This window comes from Vicia villosa, unplaced genomic scaffold, assembly GCF_029867415.1.
Source record: "Vicia villosa cultivar HV-30 ecotype Madison, WI unplaced genomic scaffold, Vvil1.0 ctg.000351F_1_1, whole genome shotgun sequence".
Lineage (NCBI taxonomy): Eukaryota > Viridiplantae > Streptophyta > Magnoliopsida > Fabales > Fabaceae > Vicia > Vicia villosa.
Genome location: NW_026705157.1, coordinates 496,616 through 520,633, shown reverse-complemented (window position 1 = coordinate 520,633; position 24,018 = coordinate 496,616). Strand labels below are relative to the sequence as shown.

At 36.7% G+C, this 24,018-nt stretch overlaps 1 protein-coding gene across 1 annotated transcript; it reads right to left on the bottom strand.

Annotated features, from left to right (window-relative positions):
- Positions 1-4,672: 4,672 nt before the first annotated feature.
- On the bottom strand, positions 4,673-10,512 carry LOC131627186 (serrate RNA effector molecule-like). Its single transcript, XM_058898025.1, has 12 exons — positions 9,898-10,512; positions 8,805-8,926; positions 8,257-8,308; positions 7,736-7,810; positions 7,562-7,636; positions 7,389-7,436; positions 7,207-7,275; positions 6,312-7,106; positions 6,172-6,217; positions 5,667-5,923; positions 5,385-5,567; positions 4,673-4,972 (listed from the first exon to the last, which is right to left on the bottom strand). Exons 1-12 carry the CDS (start codon positions 10,296-10,298, stop codon positions 4,912-4,914), a joined length of 2,184 nt encoding a protein of 727 aa, XP_058754008.1. The 5' UTR covers positions 10,299-10,512; the 3' UTR covers positions 4,673-4,911.
- Between the last annotated feature and the right edge of the window lie 13,506 nt (positions 10,513-24,018).

Genomic DNA, 24,018 nt, shown 5'->3' with positions numbered 1-24,018 from the left:
CCGAGAGTTGTTGCATTAACATCCTATGTGGCATTATATGAATTTCATTGATGAAATATGATGTGATATACTTGTGATTTGTTATGTGATCATGTGTGAACTATTTATGATGAATGAAGGTGTGAGTGTATGTTGTATTGATATTGTTGAACTGTAGACTATAATTGTTGGAGTATTGATTATGATTACTCACCCCTTCTATTTGAATGTCGCTTCTACGTGGGTAACATGCAGATACCCAAGAGTAGTTTGCAGATGTAAGGAAGATAGCTCGTTGGAGTATTAAGTAGTTTATCGTTAGTCTAGTGGTTCCTTGCCCTTATCATGTAATATCGGGTCGGGATAAACGCTCGATTTGATTTTTCTATTATTTTTGTCGAAGTTACTGACATCTTGATTACGTTGAGACTTTTAAGTTATGTTGAGCTAATTATCATACTTTTTGATGATGCTATTAAATTGAAATTCATGAGACTAAATATCTTGAGCCCCAATGCTTTTGGTGTATGTTTGTTAGTGTTTCCGCTGCAATGATACCGTAATTATTTGGTGAGCATGCGAGGTAAGTATTGAATTCCTTATTATACAAGTACTTTACCCAAATTAGATGTGTTGGATGTCGTGTGACACCCTAAGTGCAAATTAGATGTTTTGGATGCCGTGTAACATCCCAGGTATAAAATGTGAAATTTTAATTAGTTTTCTATGATAACCCGTGTTATGGAGCAGGTTATGTGTTTTTATGACGTGTGACACCCTTGTGTAATATTTTAATGAAATACATTTGTTAATTTCACGTGGAGTTTGGAAGGGTGTTACAATGACCACCCTACTAATTCAGGAAGTAGGAGAAGAGATCCCAAATGATTTCAATATTACTTCTCTGCGCATATTCGCCCTGGTTTGGGTCCTATGGTTATTTTTTATAGCTTTGAATCTAATGATGCTTCTCATAAATTCATCTTCGCGGAAAACTTTTGTAATTAGTCTTTTAGCTCTTTTTTATAAAATTGTTGGGAAACCCTCTGATGGTTTTCAAACTGAAAAATGTGATTTCTTCCTCTTGGGGCGTCGCTAGCGACTTCTTCCCTCATGTTGGTCCTTTATCATCTGCATAGATTGTTGCCCAAGATGAGCTTATACTTCACCACTTTTTGGTCAAATAGAAATATGCATGGTCAGGATCTTAGTGAGGTCGAGATCAAACTTGAAATCGAACTTCAAAATCTAACAAAAGTGTTTGGTTGGCGCTGCCCGCCGCCTGAAGGTCAATCATGTCTCCCCTATCTAGAACCAACTGATTCGAATCAATATCATTGGGTGGGCCGCGAATTCCTATGGAGTATCTATATTTTTTACACAACGGCCAAAGTGGAAAATGATCTCATATATGAAGGTTCGTCTCTTAACTTAACGCTCGTCCCAGTGGACTCTGACAAGAAGATTTATGGTTACTTTAACGGGTGTTTCATTCCTTTTTACAAATGTATGTTTACTCGGCTTAACTTAAGACTTCCTTTCAATGAATTTGAAGTAGGATTGTTGATGCATTTGAAGATTGTGTCCTCTCAACTGCACCTCAATGCATGGGATTTATAGAATTATGTTTTGCAAGTTACTCAAATAGGTGATCAAAGCTAAATATGGAAATCATGGTTTGCCTTTGATGGTGGCAATGTGCTTTTGATGATGACAACTTGGATGAAAACTTGAAAGACAACTTGGGTTCACTTGTGAATATGTAACCCTTGATAAACCTTAAAGCATAAAGCACAGCAAGTATGTCAAACGGTCAAAGATCCACAAGATAATTTTGTTAAAAATCATTCCTCTGAATCAAGCAGACAAATTAGAGTTTAATGATCACCACAAGCATCCTATGACGATGGAATTCAACTTTAAGATATATCAAGCCTCATCTCTAAGAAAACTCAAGTAAGTGATTATATGATCGGTTTATTCGGCAAGTCTTGAAGCTTCAAAGTGTCAAAGAGAGTATGTATGAAAGCTCTCCTAGTCGCGTCTGAGTGATGTGTATTTTTGTAAAAAAACGCAAGGGTATTTTCATAAAGCAATATGGATAAATCAAACACTCACTAAAATATGTTTTAAAGCCTCTATATCTCAAATAAAACAACCTAAAAGTGTTTGAAATTGTGCTAGATGAATCAAAAATTGTCAAAATAGTTTTGAACAAGTTTTTAAATTATCCAATCGATTAGGACATATACCCAATCGATTGGATTAGTGCAAACAGTGTCCATAAATGATTGTGACAATGTCTTAATGAAGGGAAGCATTTATCTATTTACTCTTTCCAGATTGAGCCATTGTAACCGATTATTTAGGGAAACCAATCAATTGGCATAAGGTCCCAATCAATTAAATCATTAATTTAGCCCTTGCATTTTTCCTTTTTGTGTCAACATCTAGCCTATAAATATACTCATTTTCTTCATATTGTCATATCCAAACACATGAGTTCTCTATCTCCCTCCTCTTTCTCTTTCTCTCTCTCTCAAAAGAAAATATATTTTCTCTCACTTTAATTTAGTCATAGCACTTCGATAAATTCATTATGTTTAAGTGACAGTTTGTATTCTAGAAAAGGGTGTTATTGCAAATTCACCAATGAGTATTTTTCTCTTGGTTTAATAATTTTCTCAGAAGGGAGTATGTGTTTAGGTTCAAAGCTAATCATATTCAAAGATTTGTTTAGGGATTTAGTTTTAAGTCCTCGGTTCGGCTCGTGAGCTTAATCCGTATAAAAGCTCAACTTGGTTCGTGAGTTCAACCAGTTTAAAAGCTCAAATTTGATTCAAGATTAGTTAAGCTTTCTTCCTACATGCTTTAACTATTTGTTTTTATTTAGTTATTTCTTTCCTTCATTAATTTGTCCTCCTTTGGTTTTGACATCTTCCAGGTTGATTTTGCTCTGCACTTCATCTTTGTCAAGAACTGGAGCAGCTTGCTATGTTTTGGTTCAACCGTCTCATTTGCTAGGAAATGGTGCAAAAGTAGTTAACAAGTGCAATATTATCGTTTTCATAGAGATTGTATGAGCTTAGAGACGGTTTGAATAGCCTTTATGATTCTAAGTTAGGGTTTAAAGTTGTTTGGTTGCGGAAAAGTAAATGAAAGAAAATAAATGGAGACTTTGGTTGTTAACATTGAGAAAAATTTCTAGGGATAGATTTCGTCATATATACTCATGCATAATTTATTGGTCAATAATATGCTCTTCTTCTCAACTATTAATATTATATATGTTGCTCTCATTGTATCTCATTTTCGACACAACGGCATGAGATCAATTATATTATCTAATAGGCAATTTTTCGCACTATTAAATACAACAACATTAAATTCCAACACTGATATAAATATATTAGTTACCAGTTATCAGTATTTTGAAAAATTAAACATAATCCTAGATTTAGGCATTAACAGTTACTCCAGATATAGGAATTTTGAGTTTTAGAAGAATTTTAAAAATATTTTAGAAAGATTTTACAATTTAGCAACAAAAATTTAAATTATGAAAAATTAAAATTAACATAGGAGAGAAGACTCAAATTTATAGAGATTCGCTTAATAAGACATAAGACTCAAATTTATAGAGATTCACTCAATAAGACATAATCCTGACCCCAAAATTTGATCTTGTAAATTTAAATAAACCGAGTATGATTTATTGTGAAAATAATTTGTAAATAACTTATAGGAAGATTTAATTTAATGTTATGAAAATTTCTAAGTTACTATAAAGGGATAAATATTGTCCAATATTTATTTGAATTTTGAAATTCATATTCTAACACTTTTTTTTTTTTTTTGTAAGCAAGGTGATATTAATAAGATAACAGTTCTCAAAACCTGAGTACACATCAAAACGGAGAAAACTCCGACAAAACGAGAAAAATTACAAACCAATTAGAATTAAAAAAAAAATAACAAATAATATTTGTTAAATTCATAAAAGCTACAAATGAGGTAAATAATTTCTCCGATTAAAATCCACTTTCAAATCAAAGATTTAATACTCCAAATCGTATTATCCACAATCCAAACTTTATTCCGCAAGATATGCATTGTTAACATGCCCAATCAATACATACAATATTATTCTATGGGTTTGTCCAAAGATTGAAATCTAGATTCTAATAGAAAACATAGGAAGATTGAAATTTGAATTCCAAATTCCAATAGGGTATATACAAAAATTGAAATCCAATTTTTTTTTTTTTTGCAAAAATGGAGTGTATCTCTTAAGTGCATCCAACTTTCAAGTTTCATAGGGTGTGCTTGTAATTTTCATAGGTGGTTATGTGATTTTTTTTAATTGTTAAAATGACTAAAAATCCTAAGTATTTCAATTACCCATTTTCTTTTACTCTCAAATAGGAATTTCTACTAATTTCTAAAATTGATTTTCTTTTAAGTGATTTGTTTTTCTGCCTATTCGTCACGAGTTTTTATTTGATAAAATGATTGACACGTTGGAATCAATATCTTTTGAATATTGATATAGCAACTTTGTAGTGAAGAAAGACTTGTTATTCTGTACCTGTTAAAAAAGCCAGAGGAGGGTATTCTGCAATTTAGCATGTCACAGCAAACGCATGCGCATTTTGATTTTAAAAAGTATCCAATTCGTTGCCATTACTCAATATCCAAAACGGATGATTGTTATTGATTATTGCCATTACTCACAATAACAATACTCTCCACAATGCACCCATAAAAATTAGTATTCCCAGGGCGCAAATAAGTATTTTCATTGCAAAATTTGCAGAAGAAAAAGAGCATGATCCCACCAAAATAAAAATAAGGCTCTCAACTCTGCCGGCAGAGTGGACATTTGCCACTAAATCTCACTGAAGTTTAAGAAAACCAATCATCCTAAGACACTTACAAACTCCGATAGTCTATCACGGTGACCTCGTCATCTGGAGCATCCAAATCTTGATAGCTGCACCATCATTGGCAAAACAAGTAAATAACAAAAAGTTAATTACACAACAAATGAGAATTTGACAAGGTCAATTAATTGCAAACAAAAAAAAAAACTGGATATCTGCATTCTTATGTGGTAGCAGGCACGTGCTTTTGTTTCTTAACTTCAAGGCTATAAAATATCAAAGGAATAAAAAGAATTTTCCATTTAAGCAAACAATGCATAAAGGAACAATCAAAATGTGAGATTATATGGACAAATAAGCTGAGCTGAGATTGAAGTAACCGATTGGAGATTTTAATCATGTGTGCACCAAAAAAGAGGAGATAAAAAACAATGATAATTTAGAGGACTTTGAGTGGGAAGGGGATGATTGGAGATACCACACAAATATCTAAGCAAAAGGTCATTGCAGAGAACACTTTACCTTCGCATCTTCCGAGGATCTGGTCTAAATGCCGGATTTACAGCAATTATTGGTGCCGGTCCACCCATATGAGGGCCAGACAGCATCGTTATTCCGGAGGCATCATATGAAGATGGTCCTCCTTGCTCTCTTAGCATCTGCATTGCAACTTCTGGTGGAGCAGGAACAAAGGGTCCTAATGGCCTGTAGAGTTATAGGTTATATAATAACTCATTAAATTTAAGTAAATAAACAAATGGGAATCAGGTTGTGAAAAGAAGGATGATAGAAGAGGCCACCTACCCAGCACCAGGTACAGGCATCAATACTGGTGGAGGAGGCATATCTGAGGCAAAAGGAGGTACACCATGCCCTGCGTAAGTGTCGTACATTGTTTCATTCTGGTCTCCTATCTCAAGTGCTTTAGACTGCCTTTCGCGGGATGGGGAATCAGGTCTATCTCCATTTATCCTGTCATTCCGTTCATGGTCTCGATGATTACCACGATCATCTCTCAATCGGCCTTCCAGACCTAACCTTTGCTTTATTAAAGGCTTGTCCTACAAATTGGAAGAAAAAAAAGGACCATAAATTTATAAAGGTTGATATACAGCATAACATTATAGGTAAAGGAAATTTTTTAAAAGAGATCACTGTTTGGCAAGCTGTTCAGAAATCATCCACAATGGTTGAGTGTCAAAAATTAAGGATAAACTACTACCAAATCTCGAACATCAAAAGGTTCTCGTACATACAGCAAGCATTAAGAATTTTATCAAATCATGCATCTATGGGTATAGTAGTCCACCTGAGATTGCTGCATGACAGGCTTTCCACCAGGAGCATCTGGATCACTACAACAGTAGTAAGGCCACTATAAGTGATATTTTCGCCAATAATACTCGCAATATTGATCACAAACCATAGGAAGTTTTAGTTAGTACTTACTTCATGTAATTTTGAGTATAGAGATCCTCGCACAATTTTGAAGTTTGTTCAACAGCAAGCTCTGGGTGTTTCAGCTTCAGATGTTTGTACACAAATTCAGCAGCATGAAAAAGCTTTGTGCAGCCCTTAGCTCCACAACCATACTTCCATCCATACTTTTCATCCCTGATTTTTCTAACATATGGATCCAACACTTCAACTGCTGCAGCATCTATTTTCTCCTTAGCAGCCATTACTTCCAATGGATCCTGACCATTCAACCTTCCCTGCCAAAATGAGTCAAGTTTTTTTTCCCATTCAGACCCTGACTTGCCTGTTTCTTCATGCCCTGTTCTTTCTGGCCTCACATGCCTTAAGCCCTTAGCCTCATTAGTCTCAATCATGCCATAGTAATCTACACCATGAATCCGCCACAGATATGTAACAAGTGTGTCCAAAAGCTCAACACCCTCTAAACCCTTAACAGATGTTAGGCCTCGTATAATTACTACTGGACCCACAGATCCACTGTGAGACTTATCACCATTTTTATTATGATCACTGCTGCATAAAATATTATCTCCAATACCCTTTTCTGCATCAAGCTTGCGAACAAGGGCCTGAGACAGTTGAACATCTGTTTGTATTCGTCTAGGTTCAGAACTGATAGGATGAGTCTTTGGAGCAGCTGTGAAATCACTTTGTTTAATAAAACCCCTTCCATGTCTTCTCCGTTTGCCATCTGCTTCCTCCTCTGAATTTGGTTCGCTAGCTTGCGCTGATTTGTTGGATGAAGAGGCACTTAAACCTGGATTTCTGCATTGATTGTAACACAAAATATGCATAAGCAAGAAAAGGAAGGTCAGAGTGAAAGATGCACATACAAGAGTAAGTATAAAAGAGGACAAGAACTTACAGATCAAAAGTTCCACTCTGCAAATCAAGCAAAAAATCTTTTGCCAGCTGTCGAGCACTTTCATTTCTCCTAAAATATATAAATTAACAAAAATTAGAATCCACCTGTCTATCTTATAAGCACCCCCGACAAAAATAAAACAGACCCATTAACATGACAATATGTTCTTTCAACCTGTCTACCTGTCAATGACTTTAAGCAAATTTGTTGGATGGTATTTATCTTTCAACCTATATAAGAAGGTAAAACAAGAAATGGAAAAGGACATCAGATTGTGTGAACTTCAAAAAATATGGTAATTCGTACTTTCATAGTAAACATTTAAAGATTGAAAACCAAATTTTTTAGAGCATACCACTCCTCATCCTTATGAGCATTGAAATAAGCTCTTTTTTGGGTGGAAATGTACTCTGATCTATATTCTTGATACCTAGAAAATCAATCAAAAGTCATTTTTCAAAGAACTGAAAATTTCTTACATAATTTGAATTCTCAAATATAACGCAAAAGATTATTTTCCAGAACTTACCTACGTTCTGCTTCAGCTGGTAGTATATCATCCTCAAGTTCCTGAATGAATTGCTTGTAGGACATCAACCCTTCTCTAAAACAGGTCATAATGTTAAAATGCCAAAAAGATCAATTATTAGACAGAATAAAATAAAGATAACTAAGAATCATAAAAAAAAGCAATAATATTAACAGTTTCCAATAAATGTTACTTTCATTAGTTACTGAGGAAACTCAATTGTAGATGCACTTAATATTAAAGTATCACAAATAGATAATTAGCGTTGAATGGATAAAACAACTGTTCTATAAGAAGCAGAAAAACTGACTAGAAATTAGAAACAAAAGCACATCAAAAACAATGCAATGCCAAGAAATTTTGAATCAAGGTGGCTTGATAAATCTAATTTATGAATCTGCTAGCAGCCATATAAGCAAATGTGGCAATCCAATCAACAATTTATCTATGAAAGACAACAATTTTAAGGTAATATTGAATCATTAAACGTTACAACTAAGAAATACAATTAGAAAGCGGACCTTTGTGCACCACTACTTCGAAAGTTTGCGTAACCACGATTGGATTCCATATCTGTAAAATGTAAGTGCGAAAAATCATAATATAAATAATAAGTCATCTTAATCCAAAAAGGAAATCTTCATGTGAAAAAAACCATGATGTTCCTAAATCTGGGAAATACTTGAACAAGTATGTGATTTCTTTTCACTTTAAGTTCCAATGTCACTAGCAAGGTTACATATTTTGATCAAGGTAGAACAAAATTGAAATTAGAAATGCATGGAGCATAAAAATGAAAAGGTCATTATTATAGATGATATAGTTCCAGCGAAAGATGCAAGAAAAATAATCAAACAAATATTCTGAATATATTGCTGACAGGCCCACTTGAGTATGGCGTGGTTAGACATTGTAAAGCCGTGTTATGTTTACTAGAGAACCAAATGCAACAGTTTAATTTAGTTCAAATAAAACAATAATTGTAAGACTAGATTTAATGATTTGTTATACATAAAAATGAGATGACAGAAAAAAGAAGAACCCAAGTAATTAGAATCTACTAACATACCAGGGATCCCATTTTGAAATCCTGCTGCTGAACGGTGCCCAAACCTACCATAAGACCTGTCATCGGCATAACCACCTCTTCCACCCCTATCATAACCACCATAATGATCATACCCAGACCTTCTGTAAACAGGTGATGAAAACACTATCAGAAAAGCATAACCTATTACTTTTGGTAATCGAGGAAGAAAATAGAAGCAAATGAACTAAGTTCAGCTAACTAAGAGAAACTAACTCATTGAACATTGCCATGAAAATGATTTTTCTACAATGAGAACATACATAATACCAAACCACTCCTCATATTAACAACTCAAGCAGTTAAAGTTTTGCTACTTGTAATTCATTTGGATCCACATCAATAATGAAATTTATATCATCCAATAAATAAATAAATTTATAAAACTATTGTAACTACCCAGCTTTTTTATCATTAACACATGAAGTGCATCAGAGCTATGGAAACGTAAAAAAAAAAAGTTTATTTGATATCAGTGTTATCAAATGTCCGACATAGCGGCACTATGGCGGATATACATGACAGTTTATGGGCACTATGGCGGATATACATGACAGTTTATGGGCTCGCCGGAATGGAAAATATCAGCTGATAATGCAGGTTTTTCCGCGATAACCAGCTATAACAACACCGCAAAACGGCTGGTATGATGGGATTTTGGCTCTCTGTGCCATCGACAATACAATTTCAAATAAGAAAACAAACTAAAATGTGGCATTTCTGTAATTAAAATTGAAACTGCAAATGAAAACAAAAACTGTAATTTCAAGCTAAAATCTTCCAAAAGGGTCCATTGAAACATGAAAACCAAACTAATCATTCTCAGAGCATTCTCAGAACACAAAAGTTGCATTCTCAGAACACAAAAGTTGAAACAGAAACTACATACAATTGACAGCAACAAAAATAAACCACCAACACAAAGTTCAAAATTGCTTTTTCCTGTACCAAAATAAAAAATTCAAAGCAACAGCAGCAAGTAACCAATAACATGGAATTCATAAACTGAAAAATTGAAATAGCATAACAATAACAATTTCTAGACACTGCAATTTTCCGCTACGAAAGCAGTAACCTGTCATCGGGTCCATAACCGCCTCGAGGGCTGCCTCCTCTCCTGGAGCGCTTGTAATTGTAATGCGGAGGAGAACGCCGCGGTGGAGAATGACGGCGGTCACGATACGGAGGACTGGGACTACGCCTGCGCTTAAATTCTCTATCTCTATCTCTCTGCGGCGGCGACATGTTGCGCTCATAGTAATCGCGGCGATTAGGAGGACGATCGAAATCTCTGTCATCTCTGCGGTCCCTGCCACGGCGGTAGGAGGGGTGTGGAGGCGGATGATGAGGCGGAGGGAGATCGATATCAGCGGCGGATGAGGAGGGAGGAGGTGGCGGAGGAGGGGGAGGTGGGGCGGAGGAGGATGGGGATTTGTCGAGGGAATCGGAGGGAATGTTGGGGATAACTTCTGCCATTGAGAAATGGGGGAGAAACCCTAACGAACGAAGAGAGAGTGAAGTGAGGGTTTGGTTTATATATTTTTGTAACGAGTTATGAGAGTGTGTGTGGGATGAAAACTGAGTCGGGACGGTTTTCACCTTTTGGAGTGTATATATTGTGGGGTAGCTGCTTCCCAGAATTCTTTCATTCGTCTCTTAGAACACTTAAAACTCCGGCATAAAGTATGTTACCTTCTCGGTCTCATAATATGTCTTATCTCATAATATGTCTTATCTCATGTAAACAATTTTTAAGAAAAGGATTAGCCAGATAAATATTAATTAAATTAGTTTTTTCTGCTTTAAAATGAAATTTGTTTTTATACGTAGAGAAAAATATATTAAATATCGATTTATTATGATTTGTGTTTGATTCACAATTAAAAATGTTAGGTGAAATGATGAAGTAAAGTTTTGTTAGGATGGATTTTGTGTTTTTAGTGTGGCGGAGAGGGATTAACCTGCAAGATTAGCACTTAAATGTCTAAGTATGTCAAAGAATGAGGAGTAATTATGATTCATCATATAAAACATTTAAATACATTGTCAAAGATAGGTGTGACAATGTATTTGATGTGATGATGAATTGGTTGTGATTATTATTATGATTGTGATGAATGCATGACTATTTGAATGATGTTGAAAACATGTACATACTTATCTGGTGATGTGGTGTTGAGATGAATTGTTCATCGTGATTCGGTGATGTTTTTAAGTATGTTATGTGTGTTTCATTCATTCATCTGCATTTGATGTTGGATCCCGGTGATGTTTGGATCGTTAGTGGACATATTTCCCATTGTGCGGAAATTGTGTCGGTGGGCCATATCTCGATGAGGCGTAGAACAGTTAGGTGGATTGATTCCACGGTTTATTGGTACTACATGCATAGTGTCGGTTGTGTCATATGCATTTTGTCATAACATGATTGTATGGATTTCTGTGTTATGTGTTGTAATCTATTATTGTGTGAATTGACGAATAATAGATGCGAACCTGAACATGTATAATTGGGTGAACGGTATATTATGATGCTTGTTATTTATGAATTGCATAATATTTACTAATCGAGAATGAGACTCACCCTTACATGTTGTTATTTTCAGATTAAGGAGTAGCGGCATTAGTGCTTGGTGAGGATGACTCGTAGAGTTTATCCATTTATGTTGGGTCGTGTCGGTCATGTTCTAGTCTTGTAACACTGGGGAACGAGAGTTTTAGAGTTTACGAGATTACTCTGTTTTTTTTTATGATGAATTGTATTTCCGTTTGGTCGTATTTGACGATGTTTCTTATTCCGCTGTGATAAACATGATTATGTTTTGGTGAACCGTTTCCTAATGAAGCGTGACTTTGACCTTAGTTGATTTAATTATTTTAAATAATTGTGGGACCCTTGTGTATATGTTTTTACTCTGATATATTTATTTAAATTGCCGCGGGGTTTAGAAGGGTGTTACAAGTGTAACTTTAAAAACTCTTAAGATAAAAACAATGAACACAATATTTTTATCCAGGTTCATTGTTAACGAAACTACTCCAGCGGACTTAAGCACCAGGTCTTGGAACATAGACGTTTTTCCTGTCATGTGCCGCGAGCACCTAGAGTCCAGGTACCATGACATGTTTTGCTTTGTCTTCTTTGCTGCCAAGAATATCTGCAACAGAAATTATCTTCTCCTTAGGTACCCACATTTTCTTGGGTCCTTTCTTGTTAGTTTTCCTCAAGTTCTGATTGAACTTGGGTTTAGCATGATAAACAACAAGAGGTACATCATGATATTCCTTAGGTTGAGCAACATGATATTTTCTATTTTGTGTCACATGCTTCTTAGTGTGTGTAATGTGAAAGCTTTTAGCATGTGAGGTGAGCCTAATATCATGGGAGTGGCCATACTTGAACTGATCATACAATGGCTTGTATGTGATTTTCATATCATCTACAGGTTCAAGTTTGTATGGGGTTTCACCTTCATAACCTATGCCAACTCTCTTGTTTCCACTAACTGTTAGAACAAGATTTGTTCTGATCAATATTCTTAGTTTTGATGATAACAAGGATATGAATTTTGTGTGAGATAATGTGGTACTCTAATACATTGCAATTTCCCTTTCAGGAAATATATAAAGAGTATGCACAAATCAGCGCTTAGAAGCTTTGTCTCAGAAGGTTCAAGATGCAACATCAGAACATGGTCTGGCAAGACATCAGAAGATGGTCAAGGCAGAATCAGAACATGGGTCTATGGAAGCATCAGAAGAACTTGAGATCAGAAGCAGAAGCACTGAAGTTCTCATGGTATCACGCTCAGAAGCACTTCAAGGTCAGAAGACAAGAAGATGCTATGCACCAAGCTGTTTGACTCTGATGATATTCAAATATTATATTCACAAACATCAGATCAGAAGAAAGTACAGGTGGCAGGCTACGCTGACTGACAAAAGGAACGTTGGAAGCTATTAAAGGCAACGTCAGTAGACACAGCGTGAACAAGGCTCAAGGTAGTTGACAAAAGCGTGAAACATTAAATGCAATTCTGTACGGAACACGCAAAGCATTAAATGCTCCCAACGGTCATCTTCTCAAGTGCCTATAAATATGAAGTTCTGATGAGAAGCAACGTTGACGATTTTGAAAGAACTAATTCTGAAAAACTTGCTGAAACGCTGTTCAAACTCAAAGCTCAGAAATATCACTGTTGTGATTATAGCTTTTCAGAAGCATTGTAAAACTCTTATTTGATTACATTAATTTGTAAGTAACTAGAGTGATCAAGTGTTGATTAGGATACTCTAGGAAGTCTTAGCTTGTGTCTAAGCAGTTGTAATTAGAGTGATCACGTGGTGGTCAGGAAACTCTAAGAAATTCTTAGCTTGTGTCTAAGCATTTGTTCCTAGAGTGATCAGGTTGTGATCAGGATACTCTAGAAGACTTAGTCGTGGGCTAAGTGGAAAACCATTGTAATCTGTTGCGATTAGTGGATTAAATCCTCAGGTGAGGTAAATCACTCCGTGGGGGTGGACTGGAGTTGTAACACCCCATAAAATTCTTTATTTAATTTAATTAATTTTTTTTATTAAATATTAGAATTAATTGGATTATTGGGAAATATGGATGAAATAAGGCTAATGGGCCAGTGTTGCTAGTAGCAGTTGGGGGGTGTACCAGTTGTAAAGCCCTTTTTCTAAAATAGAGTTATATTTTCATAAAAATAGAAAAGAGAAGTATTTTGTGAAAGGAGAGCCAAAAAGGGAGAAGAAAGAGCTGAACGTGAAATTGGGAGAAGAGCAAGTGCGAAGAGAAAGAGCATCCAAGAATTCGACATCGAGGTAAGGAGGGATTCTTCTCATTAACCTCTATTATGGGTATTATGAATGATTCGATTGAATTCGTATGTTAGGATTCTGAATTGGATTATGTGTCGGTGTTTGGGGTTTTGGGGTTTATAGAACTTTGGTTCAATTTATGTTGTGAATGATGATTGGTGTTGAATAATGATGTTAAAGCATGATTAGAAGTATGTGTAAATGTGTATTTTCGTGTTTGTTGGTGCTATTTGATGTTGCAATACGTTGTGGTACGTTCTGGTATGGATTGGAATTGTTGCAGGTGCTGAAAAATGGAGTTTTGGGGTTTCTGGTACGAGGTAACCGGTTACCTGGGGAGTGGTAACCGATTACCTGAGGTTACGTCACTGAGATGGCCTATTCGTTGTGAAGTAACCGGTTACTTGAGTTGGGGTAACCGGTTACCACTGTTGGAATTTGTGTTCTGTGGTTCTGCTGGGAGGCAGTAACCGGTTACTGGTTTTGAAGTAACCGGTTACCGCTGTTACGAATAGACTTGTTGGTTACTCCGTAAGGTAGTAACCGGTTACTTGAATTGGAGTAACCGGTTACCACTGAAGCTTTTTGGAAAACTACTTATTTTAAAAATCCGTAACTTTTAAACCGTTAATCCTTTTTGCACGCCGTTTCGAGGGCCTGGTAGATGAATTAATGCCCTATTTTATGATGTATATTAGGGGATTATATTTTAAAAATCATTTTTGTTGGTTTTGTGGATTGTGTTTGGTGATCGTTTAAGTAATGGTACGAACATGCTATGCGGTGTTTCTAGCCATTACGATTGATGAGATGATAATATATTTGTGGTGTTAAATGTATTATGTCGTAATGATTATCAAATGGTTGTGATATTATTATGCTTGTATGTTGTGATATGAATGATTATGAATTGTTGGTGGATGTTAATGATGAGCATGTCGTGGTTGATGCATGCATTTCATAATCATGTTGTGGGCTGTATCCCTTATGGTGGTGGGGCAGCGGTAGCTAATTCCCATTGTGTGGAATTAGTGAGAGAAGTAGCCGAATCTTTATGGTGGTGGATCGGTGAGATGGGTTATCCCATGATTGGTACCACATGCATTAGTTGCATTGCATTAGGTTGTTGTGTATAATTGTAACATGAATGGAAGTTGTCCAATGTTGCAATTTGTGTGTATTTTGGTATGAATGACTGTATTTGATAAATGTTGCTATGCGATCTGAATATAATTGATTTGGGTGAATAATGTATGGATGAAGTTGTATTGTTTATATTCCTATAATATTTGTTAATGTGAATGAAACTCGCCCTTACTGTTGTTATTTTTTCAGATTGAGGAGTAGCTTGTGTACTTGGTGAGGATTAGCTCGTCAAGTAGTTCGTTAGAGTCAGTTGGGTCTGTGTCATGCTCTGGTCGTGTAACACCGGTGTCATACCCTAATTTTTGACCCCCCTGAGATGGCATATCTTCAGGATTTTTCATCAGATCAAGACAAGTTCCCAGAGCAGTCATTTCTCCATCTGGTACCTAATCGAGGATGCTTAAAGACAAGAAAGCTCAGGCAAAGGATCAATCAATACAAGGATTAGTCCCTAATACAATCATGGGGCTCAAGGACTTCATTTTTCTCATTTATGATTGATTAGACATCCAGTCATCTAAGTACAGGTTTACTCAGGTCACCAGACTAGGGTTTTGAGCCTATCAAGGACTAAAATCAGGGATCACTTTTGGGAAACCCTAAAAAACCTCAGGGGATCATTCAAAGACATCAATCATCTTCAAATATCTCATATTACAAGATCCACTGAACATCACACTTCAATTCAAAGTCTACAGTCATTATTTTCACATGGTCGACAAATTAGGGTTTTGACCTAAATCACCAAGATAGTTGACTTTTAATTAGGGCATGAATCCAAAACTCAAGACATGATTCAAGAATCTCTACTACCTCAATATAATCCATTTACATCATTCATTTGAGGAAAAGATCTTGTTTCTACACAAAAGCCCAAAAATTCACCTTGTTAGGAAAAAGTCAACTGTGAAGGATCATCATTGACTTTTAAGGTTTTTGGTCAAAAAATGACTTTCAAAGATCAATATCATCAATATATGGATGTCAAAGTCATTTGGCCAAAGAAATTCAAAGAAATTCATCAAGGAGCGAAAAGTCGGGAATTAGGGTTTTTGAGGGCATGGTGAGATCTCAAAATTTCACCTACACAACTCAAAAAAACTTCCAACATGAAAGTTGTAGATCTTGCCAAATAAAACAACATCTTACAAGGGAACTTTTTTCAAAAGATCAACCATTTATGAAGTTTTGGAAATTTTGAAGTTTAGGTCATAAACACTTAGAAATTTTTCTAAGTGTTTTAACCTAGTTTTCATCCAACTTTGGGCTCATTTTTCACAAATTTCCCAATTGATTCTGAAGAAGACATAAACTAATGATTTAAAGTAGATGTTTAGGGCTTTCCAAATTGTGTTCAACCTTCTCCAAATTCAATTTGAGCTAGGAGTTATGCTTGTTCAAAGTTGGCCTCATGAAGTGAAATTATAAGTCATGCATCATTTTGGAACTTTGCAATTTTGTGCATTTTGCTTCACTAAGTGATGCTACACGACCTCTAATGCATCTGAAACCATACCATACATCAATTTCCATCATTGCATAAGGATTAGAGAAGATTCCCAAAAACAAAGGCATGTGATTATGTAATGATTGCATTTTTGAATTTATGGCAAATTGGTGATTCATCAAAGGAATCTTCTCCCAACCAATTGGAGCTCATTTCTGCAGCCATTTGGTCCCCTAAGATCAAGCAAAACCGATGGCTAGGGAGTGGTATCAAAGAGCTCATCATTGCACTTGGAATATTCTTTGAATTCCTTCATGGCTAAGAAAGCAAATCAACTTCACTAAGGAAGCTCACTCCTCTGCAGCTATACTGATCCATTTGCCTATAAATACAGATGCATTCCTCATTCAAAAACACACCAAAGCAACCATATTACTTGCTTTCTCTTTCTCTTCTCTTGTTCATTATTTTTCAAAGTTCTTTGGCAAGAAGAATCGATTTCTTCAAACCAGAGCTTATCTTTGGGAAGTGAGCATTCTAACATCTCAAGGGAGGTCATTTGAGGTGATCCAAGCACCTGGATCACTTCTGTAAGTGGAGGAACACCATTGTTGCTCTCACTTTGGAGCATTTGCAGTTGGAGGTCCATGGAGTGATTCAGAAGGTTTCAAGGCAAGCCAATCATCCAGACACACTCCTCAGGTCGCAGTGAAGCTAACCAGATGGCTGCAGCTCATCTGTAACTCCAAATTCAACAACCTCCATGTTCACTTGAAGCTGAAATCGAGGGAGGTCCATAGAACAATTCAGAAGGATTCAGGCTACAATAAGCATCCAGTTAGCATCATTGAGTCTCAGGGAAGCTATTGAGATCATTCATTCAAGCCCAGGTGCCCTCAATCATCCTCACGACCTCCATTTTCAGAGGTAAGTTTCTGAACTTCACCTCTATAATTTAAGTACTCTTTGGGAAATAGCTCGATTCTATCTTGTTCAGCATCATCAGAGGATTGAAAACCCTCTATCATCATCCATTTATCTTTCAGTATAGTCATTTAATTTGATTTTGAAATTTTAGGGTTCTTCACGATTTCTGGTAAATTAGTTAGATGTAGTTAATATTAGTTTATGTTAGTTACATATTTAGAATCGTGAGTGAAATTAGAGCAAGTTTCGTGTTTACATCATGGCAAATGATTGAGAAATGAGTGAGTTCAGAAATTCAAATTCATAGAGCTTGAGGTTGAAGACGAAGATGGTGGTGGCGCGCAAAATTCAAATCTCAGGGGCAGAGTTTATTTTATTTTGAGTGGTATGCGTTTTATTAATGACTAAACAACTTGCCCTAGTGGCCACACATGCGCCCTTAGTATCATCATGCCACAAGTCTGGGGTTCGAACCCCCCTCGCCCCAGACTTTTTGATTCTTTTATTTTTTAAGGATTTACAACTTGTTTTGAAATATGACCAAATGGAGGCAAGTCACTAACACTGAGCGCGCGTTGGCTCAGTGGTGTTGTTTTGGACTGGTAACCTCAAGGGCGTGGGTTCAAACCCTCCAAGGGCCAAAACTTATTTTTTTAACACTAATTTCTTTCATTTCTCTTCACAACTTCACATATTTATTTAACCTATCAAAATAAATCATTTTCACTTCATTTTTCACACACTTTTTATTTAACATATCTATTTTGTGAATAATCAAAAAAATCATAAAAAATATTATTTATTTCATGTATTTTTATTAGGTTTAAAATAGTATGTTTTAGGTGTTTTCTTAAATACTTGAATACATATTTTTCACTTTGTTTTAAATTAAATCACTTTGTAAATAATTCTATGATGAAACCCTAATTGTTTAGGTCTTAATTAAGTAAAAATCTTTATTTTTACTTTAATTAAGTTGACTTTTGTCAATTTTCAAAGCTGTTATCATTCTCCGATTAAACGGATGATTAAGGTTTTCAAACAACAAAACCTTGTATCATTCAAAATCATTTTCAAATTGCTCTCATCACCAGTACTGTAAAGTACTGGGCCTCTAATAGAGTGTAAGTCCCAAAAACCTTCTCTTCTTAGCTTGTTTTCAAAACTGTATTTTCAAAATCTTCTTTCTGTTTTCAAAACATTCTTCTGGTATTTGAAGGGCATTATTCCCGGTGAAACTCTTCAGATACCTATGTGACCTTTGTCCATCTTCACTTCTTCTGTTTTCAAAAACCATTAACTGTTTATCATATATATTCAACTGTTATCAACAAAACAACAAAAATACTGTTGAGGCTCTGTACATACTTCTTCAATGGCCTCCACTCCATCCAGGTTAGGCTTTACAAGCTTTCAATTTACAGACTTTATTTAAATTACTGTCAAATATAAACTGTGCATATATTAGTTTAGAACTACGTTTGAGTATAAACCTTAGGACAGTTAAACTATATATATATATATATTATAGAAATATGGCCTAGGATTGAGAATGTCTTCCCGGTGAAGGCTCTTTCCTAATTAGAGATCTGTAGTTCAAACCCCCAAGATGAATTATTCCCGGTGAAACATCTTGGCAAAAACCTTAGAATCCAAAATAATAGGACACATCCACCCAAAGAGGAATTATTCCCGGTGAAACCTCTTACCCATTTGCTTAGAGCCAAAATAAGTTCAAAACTACATAGCTTTCTCTTGTGCTATAACAAGGACCCTCGATTAGCCTCCTCTTGGGCTTTGTACAAGGACCCACAGGCTTCTTAAAAGCATTTCCAGCTTCCTCTTGAGCTTGTATACAAGGACCCATCAGGTTTCTTATAAACATAGGAACAGGTCTTTAGTCACCTTTTAGCCTACCCTGTTGAGTTTCTTCCAATTTAAACCAGACTTTAAACAAGCTAAGTTTGTCTCAAATTCACATTGAGTACACTTTTTGGAATGAGAGACATGGAAAGTCTCTGTCACCCTTATCTTCATCAATCTTCCTTAGCAGAGTCTAGGATCCATGTTTGGTCATCCTCAGCATTGAGTCAGCCTTCATCTTGGGCTTTAAACAAGAAGTCTCACTAGATAATCTTTCTGCCAATCTTTTCATCCTTTAATAAATAATGGAGTGCTACCCAAATCATTCTTTCAAAAACCCCTGGAAAGGGTTAGCCTCCAACATCCGTCTAAAATGTCAAAATCCCTGGAAAGGGTTAGCTTCCACACATTCCTTCATTTTAACAAAAACCCCTGGAAAGGGTTAGCCTCCAACATCTGTCTAAAATGTCAAAACCCCTGGAAAGGGTTAGCCTCCAACATCTGTCTAAAATGTCAAAATCCCTGGAAAGGGTTAGCTTCCACACATTCCTTCATTTTAATAAAAACCCCTGGAAAGGGTTAGCCTCCAAAGTCAATTAATAAAAGTGTCAAAAAATAAAGATTTCATTCTCTTAGGAGATAATTTCCCCAAAGAGTCAAAATCCCTGGAAAGGGTCAGCCTTCAAAAAAAAAAACATGATAAAGTCAGTCTTTTAACAGACAAATTCACCAGCTGAGTCAAAATCCCTGGAAAGGGTTAGCTTCCAAAGAAAAACAATCTTTTTAATCTCCAGTAGAGTTAAAACCAACAAAAACAGTTAGCCTCAACCTTGGGCTTCATACAAGGCACCAAACAATAAAACTCCCCTGTCAAGAGTCAGCCTCAACCTTGGGCATTGTACAAGGCAGATAATAGAGTCTCCCCAGTGAGTCTTTCATCACTTAGTAGCCACAACCTTGGGCTTTGTACAAGGCAGATAAACCATATCTTTCATGTGTCAAAGATTCCTAACACTTAGGATCTTTCCCCATATAGTCATCCATACTTAATTCATTTAAGAGTCCGCCACAACCTTGGGCTTTGTACAAGGCAGAAAATAATGTTTTCCCCTAGCTAGAGTTAGCCACAACCTTGGGCTTTGTACAAGGCACATAAAATAGAGTCATTCAATTATCCTCAACAGTTAGCCACAACCTTGGGCTTTGTACAAGGCACACAAATAGAGTCTCCCTAAGTAGAGTCAGCCTCAATTCTGGGCTTTGTACAGAACACTAAAATACCCTGTAATTAATCCCCAATGGAGTCATCTCCCAGAGTCAATAATATTAACTAATCAATCAAAAAGCCTCAAGCTTGGGCCTCATACAAGCCAGCTAAAGTCAAATCTTTCATACAGTAGATAGACATAGCTTATCTCCATAGAGAGATATTTTTACTACTCTACCACATTCAAACAAACAAACATTTCAATTTCAAATTCAATCAAAGTCTCCCATTTAGGACTCTGAAAGACATGCTCTGGCACATCCCCAGACTTGTACACTTTCCCTAATTTGGACGAGCATCTTTCTTTCATTTAAGAGGCATCTGACTGGCATACTTGCACACACACAAGTAAGGTCCCCCTCTTGAATGAAATGAATCCAGTTATTCTGTCACTCTTTCAAAAATGTTTGTGGTAGAATAGTATTAATACCTCTCTGTAGAGATAATTTCATGTCTCTTTACTGTAAACAGAGATTTAATTCCAAGCTTCAACCTTGAGCTTCAAGCAAGGCACCAAAAACAAGTAATTTCCCTAGTTAGTTCCCCGAACTACATTAAGCTCTGACTTCCACTAGGGATATGTAGGCATGAGGTTCACAAGGAATCTCAGCGAGCTAATAAAATACCAAAAATAGTCAGTCTGTCTATCTGTCCGTCTTTTCAAATCAAATCAATTCCTTCTCCTAACACAAAGGAGAAACTTTCCCAATCATTAGCAGCAAACACAATCACAATGACACAGAGAAGGTTCCTGTAGAGTACTACAGATATGTAGGGTGTTTAAACACTTCCCTATGTATAACCGACCTCCCGGACTCCAGAATTTCTAGTCTAGGTGTAAATCCCCACACTTAGCAAACTCCTAGGGTTTAGTTGAGATCTTTTTTTCCCTTTCCTACTCGTAGGACAAATAAGAAAGTTCGTGTGATATCGTAGGAAGAACTGAAATAAAATTCATCCCACCACGGGCGCATTCTCCTTCCAAATTTCGCGTGAAGGGTCTAGCGTGCCGTCCTCCCAAGTGAAACGGGGAGGTAAAGAAAACGACACCACAACCGGGAACGTTAATTTAGAGTTGGCTGATAAACTTCTGTTTTGTTTATGGTTTATGGTTGAATTATGAGTCTATGACTCCGGTTGTTTGATTATTCAGTTGTTAAGAATATTCCGCTGTGTTAACATGCTACCTGAATAATTTTGGTTTATCGTTCCTTATATGGCATGACATGAATGTTTATTTATTTTATTGGATTTGTAATGCCCTTCCTCATGTTTTACTCTGATTTTTGAAAAATTTTCCGCGGGGTTTAGAAGGGTGTTACAATAGTGGTATCAGAGCATAGTCGGTCGTTTGAGTCAGAGTCTTAGAGTCGGTTAATCCTTCGTATACGACTAGTGTAAGGTTGACACTGTCGATACTTCTTGTTCTAATGAATATTGTTTGATATTTAGCAGAACAATGGCCGGAAGAGGAGGAAGAAATGACGACGCGATCGCTGAGGCTCTGGGCATGATTGCTGGTGTGTTGGGAGGGAATGCCAATGGAGCTGGTATTGGTGCTGACAGGCAGCTGAACAGTTTTCAGAGGAACAATCCTCCTTTGTTCAAAGGCACGCACGATCCCGAAGGCGCTCAGAGGTGGCTGAAGGAAATTGAAAGGATCTTCCGAGTGATCGATTGTGCTGAGAATCTGAAGGTGAGGTATGGGACTCACATGCTGTCTGAAGAAGTTGATGATTGGTGGATGGCTAGTAGAGATGAACTTGAATCTGCAGGTGTAGCGATTACTTGGGCTGTATTCAGGCAAGAATTCCTGAGGAGGTACTTTCCTGAGGATATTCGAGGCAAGAAAGAAGTTGAGTTTTTGGAGCTGACACAAGGTAACATGACAGTACCGGAATATGCTTCAAAGTTTGTTGAGCTGGCCAAGTACTATATCCACTATAACAATGATGAAGCGAGCAAATTTTCGAAATGTGTTAAGTTCGAGAATGGTCTCCGTGATGAAATTAAGCAGGGAATCAGGTACCAAAGGATTCGTCGGTTTGCTGATTCGGTAGATTGTAGTAGAATCTATGAAGAGGATAACCTCAAGCTGAAGTCATCTCACTCCCGCGAGTTAGTTGACAAGAAAGGGAAGAAGCCTATGGACCGTGGTAAACCATATGGGGGAGACTCTAGTGCCCCTGTTAAGTGCTTTAAGTGTGGGGAACCGGGACATCGTGTTCACGAGTGCAAAAGTGAAGAGAAGAAGTGCTACCGGTGTGGTAAAGCAGGCCACATTGCTGTAGACTGCAAAGGAAGGACTGTGACTTGTTATAACTGTGGTGAAGAGGGCCATATTAGTCCACAGTGTCCTAAGCCAAAGAAGAATCAAGCTGGGGGTAAAGTTTTCGCTTTATCAGGTTCAGAGACTACTCTAGAGGATCGATTGATTAAAGGTACGTGTTTTATCCATGGCACTCCTTTAATTGCAATAATAAATACTGGAGTAACTCACTCGTTTATTTCATTGGATTGTGCTAAACGTCTGAACTTGGAAATATCTGATATTCGTGGAAGTATGATCATTGACACTCATGCGTCGGGTTCAGTGACAACTTCGTTTGCCTGTTTGAACTGTCCAATTGATATTTTTGGCAGAGAGTTCGGAATGGACTTAGTGTGCATTCCGTTGGAACAACTTGATGTCATCCTGGGTATGAATTGGTTACAATTTAATCGGGTTCATATCAACTGTTTCACGAAGACAGTTATTTTTCCTGAAGATGTTAGTGTCGAGGATTTAGCAATGACTGCTAGACAAGTGGATGAAGCCATGAAGGACGGGGCTGCCGTGTTTATGTTGATTGCATCCATAGAAGTGAAGAAGAAAGCGGTGAGTAGTGATTTACCAGTAGTATGTGAATTCCCAGAAGTTTTTCCAGAAGATGTAAGAGAGTTACCGCCAGAGAGGGAGGTAGAATTTGCTATTGAGTTAGTTCCTGGAACTAGTCCTGTGTCGATGGCGCCGTATCGTATGTCGGCATCTGAATTAGCAGAATTGAAGAGTCAACTGGAAGAGTTACTGGAAAAAGAATTCATTCGTCCTAGTGTGTTGCCGTGGGGTGCGCTGGTGTTGTTGGTAAAGAAGAAAGAAGGCTCTATGAGACTGTGTGTGGATTATAGACAGCTGAATAAAGTTACTATCAAGAATCAGTATCCATTACCGAGGATTGATGATTTGATGGATCAACTGGTTGGTGCGAGTGTGTTTAGCAAAATTGACTTGAGGTTGGGATATCATCAGATTCGGGTGAAGACGGACGATATTCAGAAAACGGCATTTAGAACAAGGTATGGTCATTACGAATATACAGTGATGCCATTTGGGGTGACTAATGCGCCGGGGGTTTTCATGGAGTATATGAATAGGATCTTCCATCCTTATCTGGATCAGTTTGTGGTGGTATTTATCGATGATATTCTAATATATTCTAAGAGCGAAGAAGAACATGCAGAGCATCTGAGGGTGGTATTAGAACTATTGAAGGAAAAGAAACTTTATGCGAAACTGTCAAAGTGTGAGTTCTGGCTAAGTGAAGTAAGCTTTCTTGGGCATGTAATTTCTAAAGATGGTATTGCCGTTGACCCAACGAAAGTAGAAGCAGTGTCTCAATAGGAAGCTCCGAAGTCAGTTTCCGAAATCCGTAGTTTCCTTGGTCTTGCGGGTTACTATA

Bases quoted from the DNA above. Each gene is read 5' to 3' on its own strand.
- LOC131627186 (XM_058898025.1), bottom strand. From the start codon at position 10,298: ATGGCAGAAGTTATCCCCAACATTCCCTCCGATTCCCTCGACAAATCC. The intron at 8,309-8,804 runs GTATGTTAGTAG...TACATTTTACAG, and splicing joins ATTTCAAAATGGGATCCCTG to ATATGGAATCCAATCGTGGT. The intron at 5,568-5,666 runs GTAGGTGGCCTC...ATAACTCTACAG, and splicing joins ATGCCTGTACCTGGTGCTGG to GCCATTAGGACCCTTTGTTC.